At 32.8% G+C, this 7,343-nt stretch overlaps 1 protein-coding gene across 1 annotated transcript; it reads right to left on the reverse strand.

Moving 5' to 3' along the window:
- Positions 1–4,579: 4,579 nt before the first annotated feature.
- LOC108841180 (putative cysteine-rich repeat secretory protein 35) lies at positions 4,580–6,314 on the reverse strand. Its single transcript, XM_018613960.2, has 2 exons — positions 5,905–6,314; positions 4,580–5,017 (listed from the first exon to the last, which is right to left on the reverse strand). The coding sequence occupies exons 1-2, from the start codon at positions 6,238–6,240 to the stop codon at positions 4,580–4,582; spliced, it is 774 nt and encodes a 257-aa protein (XP_018469462.1). The 5' UTR covers positions 6,241–6,314.
- Between the last annotated feature and the right edge of the window lie 1,029 nt (positions 6,315–7,343).

A 7,343-nucleotide genomic window follows, 5' to 3' on the forward strand; every position in this document is an offset into this window, starting at 1 on the left:
ATGGAAAGGTACGCGAGTCGCTTGCGATCTTCCCTGGACCAATCCCCGCATCTCTTCAGTGCTGCTATTATCTGATCAGTACTTGGCCCAGCTTCCCGATGAACTCCCATCATCTCCCAGAAAGAAACCATCTGTGGGGTAACTTCACATTCTGGTGTCTCAAGGTCCTCGATGTAGTCGCAGTTTAGACCAGTGATGTTTTCAAACTCTAACAGTGAAAACCTCGCAGGTTCTGGACCAACGAGACACCACATCTCGTACTTCTTCTTAATGTCCAGCTTTAAACCGAGCAAGTGGTGAACCAGCCTTGAAGCCCAACCAAATCCCTGCTCCTTGAACTTGATGAAAACTCCCAATCTCGACTCCTTGAGCTCTTCAAATTCAGCATCAGTGAGAGCTTCCCTAAGAGCAGTATGCAACTTCGTGTTATCCGTATGATACGAAATGCTATTGTGGGGTTCTGGCTCTTCCCCTAATGTGTATAACCTACGGGGGAGTTCTGGAATATCCATCCTTTTTGTCTGCAAAATAATCAAAGACAACAATAGAAGTCAGAACACAAGCTAAATCAATCACGCCTTAATTGTTACTCCAGACGACTTAGTAGACGACTTAAATATAAGTCGTCTAGAAAGTCGTCCAACTGGACGACTTAGTTGACGACTTATATTTAAGTCGTCTGGAAAGTCTTCCAAATGGACGTACTAAGTCGTCCAGGTTGAAGACTTTCCAGACGACTTACTTACAAGTCTTCCAGTAGAAAAATTTCAAGCGGACCTGATTAGTCGCAGAAGGAGTTCGAGTACTCGTCATTGTGGTTATAGATCTGAAAAAATAAACGTGAAACGGTGAGAATGAGTAAATTGAAAGAGACAACGTTTTATGTTCATCTTTTCCACGAGTTTGATGACTTACCGGCGTTAGGGTTTACAGAGAAACGGCGCTACGGTTTACAGAGAAGAAGCGGCGGCGCTAGGGTTTAGAAGAAGCGGCGGCGCTAGGGTTTAGAAGAAACGGCGGTGCTAGCTAGTGTTTAGAGTAAGCGGCGGTGAGAACGTTGGTGAGCACGGTGGCGAGGGCGACGGTTTGTTCGGAAATAGTGGAAGCGGGGGCGCTAGGGTTTAGAGGAATCGGCGGCGCTAGGGTTAGAAGAAGCTGCGGCGACAACGGTGAGAATGAAGTGAGATAGATAGCCGACGTTGAGAACGATGGTTGTTCGGAAATAGTGGGAATTCGAATCGCCTTTGATATCGCCGGTGAGAGAGAACTGTTAGGGTTTCTGTTCGCGGAAAATGAAAAAAAAAAAAAAAAATCACCTTATATATTGGGTAAATAATCCGGTTAGCTTTAAAAGTACATTGGTAAACTTTAAGGTTTGGTCCGGTTTAGACGACTTATTCTGGCTGATAATGTACATCAGACGACCTAATATTTAGTCGTCTGGGAACAGAAGACTAAATATTAAGTCGTCCAATACCCTAAAATGAACCCCTAAACTAAAATGACTAAATTAACTTACTAACCACGTTATAAAATCAAATTATACTTCAATAGTGTTTACTATACACAGAAACGAACACGCCTAGGTAATTTTAAAAATTTTCAAAAACGGTTTTAATGCTTTCCAAAATCTAACCCTAAGAACACATACAATACTACAACATATGTTGATGAAACATAAACTAAAGAATATCATGACTCACTACTTTCACTCATCTGGGCTGAAAACAATTGAAATTTGTTATATATTAATTTATATCTCTTAAGACATATGTTAATTACATAATTCCAATTTTTCACTTATCAAAATATTTTTTACAAAATTTTTAAATTATGTTTAAGAATAACTGTCCAGACGACTTAACTTAAAGTCGTCTGGACGACTTATTTTCAAGTCGTCTGTTTACAGACGACTTGCGAGGGGTAGAAACGTAAAAAAAAATCCATTTTTTTGTTTGTTCACAAGGAGATAGTTGTAATTTCAATAGCCTTTTAAGTTACTTTTGCCTTTGACCCAAGTTGGGGTACTCTTTTGGGTTTGACTCCAAGTTTTGAGTCACAATTGGTAATTCTCCCGATCATTTTTTTGTTGGACAATTTTCTCAAATAGTTCTTTTTATGTTTTTATCACAAAATAACCCTAAAAATAAGATTATCAAAATAGTCTATTTTTATTTTAAAATTTTTAATTTTATTTTTTGAAATTTGAAACCTCATCCCCTAAAACTCACCTATTAACTCTAAACCATAAGTCTAGATTAGTTAACCTATATAAATACATATTTTGTCTTTTAATAAAACTTCTTTTAGTCATTTTTAGAGCTATTTTTGTGAAAATAAACTAAAAAGGTCTATCCAAAAAAATTTCTCTCTTTCTCTTGTTCTATGCTTTTGTATATTTATAAAAAAATTATACATAATTTTATAATTAGACCAAATATGACAAAGTTTGTATAAAACTTTATTTAAATATAAAAAAGTACTGGATGACAAGTACTTTTCTATACATCTTAGCATCCCCTTGCTGACTCATCGCCACAGCCTTAAAAATAGCCACAACCATCCCCAGCTCCGCCTCTCCGTCTTTAAACTCCGGCAACAACACCATAGCCACTCAGCTTCTCGAAAACCTTAAACGCTTGTTTATTAACACTCTCGTGAAACTCCCAAGTGTCGAGACAGTAAACCATTCTCAACCGCTGAAGCTCAACGGTGTGAGGCTTGCAAGCTAACTGAGCCAAGAACGTCGCCGGCGTGGGAGAGGAGGCGTACGTCATCCGATGACGTCATCTTTTTGTGGTTTCGAATTGTGTGAGAAGTTTCTGAACTCCCGCTAATCGAAGATTGCACATCTCTTTGGATTCGAATCTGGGCTTCTTGTACAAGATTGTTTCCGTTTCTGGGATCGGATATGATTTTAAAAGCCCATTCTATGTGTTGCATGCATAACGAAATTTCCTTTTTGAAATAAGGATAAAGAGGCATCTCAACCTTAAAACCTCGATTTTTAATTTTCAACTGGTTCAAAGTTTTCAACAGAACTGAATTCACGTAAATTATAGGACATGTTCTGTTCTGAGCTGCTGAGAGAAGATAAACTTGGATTGGTAGATCATGCAATGCACAATAAAAGGTACGAGGTTAAAAGATCATAACTTGGTGCTTGTCAAACTCACTTTTTAATCAACCATATATTTGATATTGAGAAAACGTAATGGCAGTTTGAACAAGCAGCCTCATTACTCGGTAAAGGCCTGTTCGTTTCCTAATCGCCACTTCTAGCCGCAGCGTCCAAAAAAATCAACCTTTATCACGGTAATATACACCACCGGTAAGAAATCGCTGACCTATTTTCAGTCGCAGCGGCAACAAACACCAAGGAGAATAGACGCAAGTGTCTCGTTTTTTGGTCTCCGGCAATTCAGTAGCGTCTACCGCAACTTCCGACTCTGCTATTTAGGTGTCCGTCGTAGTACAATTGTTTGCCGTCGCCGCTACACTTTGCGGTTACGAAACGAACAGACCTTAAGTGACTGAGGTGAACTTATGAATTCACCTATTTCCTTATTTTAATTATATTGCCATAAATATTAATGTCACATAAATAAATAAATTATAAATTACAAAAAAAGTAAACTTTAAATCATAAACTCTAAATTCGAACCCTAAACCCAAATCTTAGATTTTTAATTTTAAAATATACCCTAAACCCAAACCTACACCCTAAACCCAAACCTATACCCTAAATCTAAATTTAAATCCTAAATCCTAAACTCAAACCATAAACCCTAAACCCAAACTCTAAACCCTAAACCCAAACTCTAAACGCTAAATCCTAAACCTTAAACCCAAAATGTAAATCATAAACCCAAATTTTTCAAATACCTTTGGGTTAATGATCATCAAATGTATTTTCAAATACATTTTAGTGTATAGAGTTCGGGTTTATGGTTTACAGTTTGGGTTTAAGGTTTAGGATTTAGGGTTTAGAGTTTGGGTTTAGGGTTTAGAGTTTGGGTTTAGGGTTTATGGTTTGGGTTTAGGGTCTAGGATTTAAATTTAGATTTAGGATTTAGGGTATATAGTTTGGGTTTAGGGTATAGGTTTGGATTTAGGGTTTAGGGTTTTGTTTAAATTTTAAAATCTAAAATTTGGATTTAGGATTTGAATTTAGAGTTTATGATTTAAAATTTACTTTTTTGTAATTTATAATTTATTTGTAATGTGATATTAATGTTTATGGCAATTTGATTGAAATAAGGAAAGGGGTGAATTTATAAGTTCACCTCAGGGGTGAACCTAAGTATTGTTCTTTGCCAAACATCATTCATAATCATATCAGCAATTGAATGAAATAATTAAAGCAAAGCTTTCAGAAACTGAGGATGAAAACAAGTCCGTTGGATTATAGGCTTCAGAATTCCGAGTCAGTTGAAAATCAATGTTAAAGATTCAATTTTGAACTTGTAAACTCAATTTTGAACTTCTGAACAGTTTTTTTTATCTGTTTTTGTAAACACTCTTTTATTAATATATGGATATTACATTTCAGCAAAAAAAAAACATAACTTAAAAATGCTTAACTCCTAAGAAAAGGATATAGCTCGTACCTTACATTACAGTCCGTACCCAAAACTCTCCCTCCTTGTTTAATGTCTTCGTTCTTGAAAAGCTTTGTGATACTCCATGCCAAACAAACTTTACAATCTATTCTTAGTTCTAAACATTGCACCATTGCATATATTGTATTTTTACCGAGCTTTTTTCCCCCCGCAGCATAATATATGAGTCTATACTTGTTGGTTTTCTCGACTTTAAGTATTAGCTCAGAGAAAAAATCCATCACCCTCATGGCGAACAGTTTTGCTTCCCCTCTCACGTTATTTGGGTTGCGCATAGAAATAATATTCTTGTAATTAATCTTGATTGGAATTTTTTCTTTGATCGTATTAATATAGAGTAGACATTGATTGTACCATATTATTCCTCCTTTGTTACTCGGACATCTCTCACGAAACTGCAATATACAACCATATATGTTTTATATCACTTTAAATGATGATTTAATATTTCAGTGAAAGATTTATTCTCCTAATTATTTGTATAGGAAATTATTGTTTTGATGATTTGGAGAATGTTGAAAATTAAGGATTTAAAGAAACCACACTTGTATAAACAAACCTTTAGTGACATAGTTGTAGTTAATAAAAACATCTTCAATATAATTTGATTTCTAAACAATTTATGATAAATTGTGATATCTATATAACTAGGATTAAGAAAATTTGGATATCAGAAATTTCAGGATATCCGGATCCATCAAAATCATGTTTGGCTATCCATATTCGAATTCGTGATTTTATGATATATAGATAATAGATATCAATCTAAAAAGTTATCAGTGGATATTCATACTTGGACACAAATCCATAAATACGATGATAAAACATTTATAATAATATTAAACTAAATTTGTATAGCATAATATAAACTAAAATATATTCCAAAATAAAATATAATATTTTAAAAGGTAAAAGTAATATTACAAAATAATTTAAATTTTATCTATGAAATTTATGTTATTTAAAAAAATATTATATATATTAAAGAAACTTAAAAGTCCAGATATTCAAACTTTAAAATCAAGATATTCGGATCTGGATCCGGTATTTACTGATCTGAAATTGTATTATACAGATCAGAGCTTCAGGATATCTGGATATTTGATAATTGTCTGATCCCTATCTTTAACAAATGTCAAAATTTGTCAGCTGGTATTTTTTCAAATTTCTCTAATCTGATTTTTGTTTTCATATAAACTTTTTTGTTTTGGCTGAAAGATAAGATTTTTCAACACTGAAAATAATGTAACTTTCATATTTAAATATATGGAATCTCATTTACCCCTGCAATTGCTGTGTCAATGCATGTACGGCATTTAGACTCATAAGTGTCCCCACGACACTGGGTAGTGACAATAACCAAATCGGTTGCTGTTTCTCCAACACTTATGTGTGAGAAACCAGTAATAGCAAAAGGACTTGTACGAATTCTACGAAAGATCCAATTGAGGTTTTCCTCGTACTGACTTCCATAGTTATATTTCCCTTGATTAAGAAGGCATTTGTGGCTAAGATACTCATTGGTAAGGTTTAATGACGAAGCACTATGTATGATGAGGAATTGTATGGCCAACATAGGGATAAAAAATCGTTTGGATAGAGAATATGAAAATTTCATTGTTATTGTTTGTTTATTACTTTAAGTAAATGTAGAATTTTATAATGAAGTGTTAATATTGACATGTTTATATAGGAATTTGATTTACTCACTGGATAGAAGAGAAAATAGTTTGCATATTTTATCGGCGGCGAAATGGAAGAACAAAGAAAAAGTCTAAAGTAGAAATGTTTTACTAAGTTTAAACTGCTAAAAATAAACCAAGCTCATGCAAACATTTTGTGCAGAATTCTTAAACTAAATAGGCTTTTTAATACTTCATCGTTTTAAAATGATCTATGTTTTAGAGTTTTTAGTAATAAATACATTATTTTGTGATCAACTATTTCCCACAACTTTTAGCCAATCAAAATCTGATAAACACTATTAATTTTTACAAGGCTTAAATTTTTTATTAACTAATTCTTTTTGGTTTTTATTTTAGTCTCTTATATATTAATCCCGAAGAATTTTTAAAATGACAACATTAAGTTTAATGCTTAGATGCCAGTCGTACAGACATTTTAAAATCCCCTTATTAAATATTTTTTTGTTACTAGAAATATTGAATTGACCAATTTTTACAATATATTAATCATTCAATTTAATTAAATTTAACACGAGCTTATAAATGGCATTGTATATTAACATGTTACTAGATTTTGATCCGCGCTTTCAAAGCGCGGAATTTATTATTTTTGTTATAATTAAAGACGATATGAATATCTAATTACATAAATATTTTTATTATTATTATCTATTTGAAAATCAAAATGTGTTTCTCACTTATTTTATACTGGTCTTAATGAATTGACATCGCTTCAAATCATACTCATCAGCCTCTTATAATATATTTATATCATAATCTATACTCTGATATGATTATAAACTCGATAAATTCTTTATTGATATTTATTGTGTGTTTTTTAATAAAATTACAAAAAGAATTTTATAAATACAAACTAATTTCTAGTAATAGAACTTCTCAAAATTTATATTCATTTTATTATATTTGAATTTTTATAAGACATGTAAATCCTTTATATTTGTTAACAATACTTCAAATTAAAATAGCAGAATTTTCTATTTTAGATATTTTATTTTATAACTTAAAATTTGTGCTT

The sequence above is a fragment of the Raphanus sativus genome, chromosome 2 (genome assembly GCF_000801105.2).
Source record: "Raphanus sativus cultivar WK10039 chromosome 2, ASM80110v3, whole genome shotgun sequence".
Taxonomy (NCBI): Eukaryota; Viridiplantae; Streptophyta; class Magnoliopsida; order Brassicales; family Brassicaceae; genus Raphanus; species Raphanus sativus.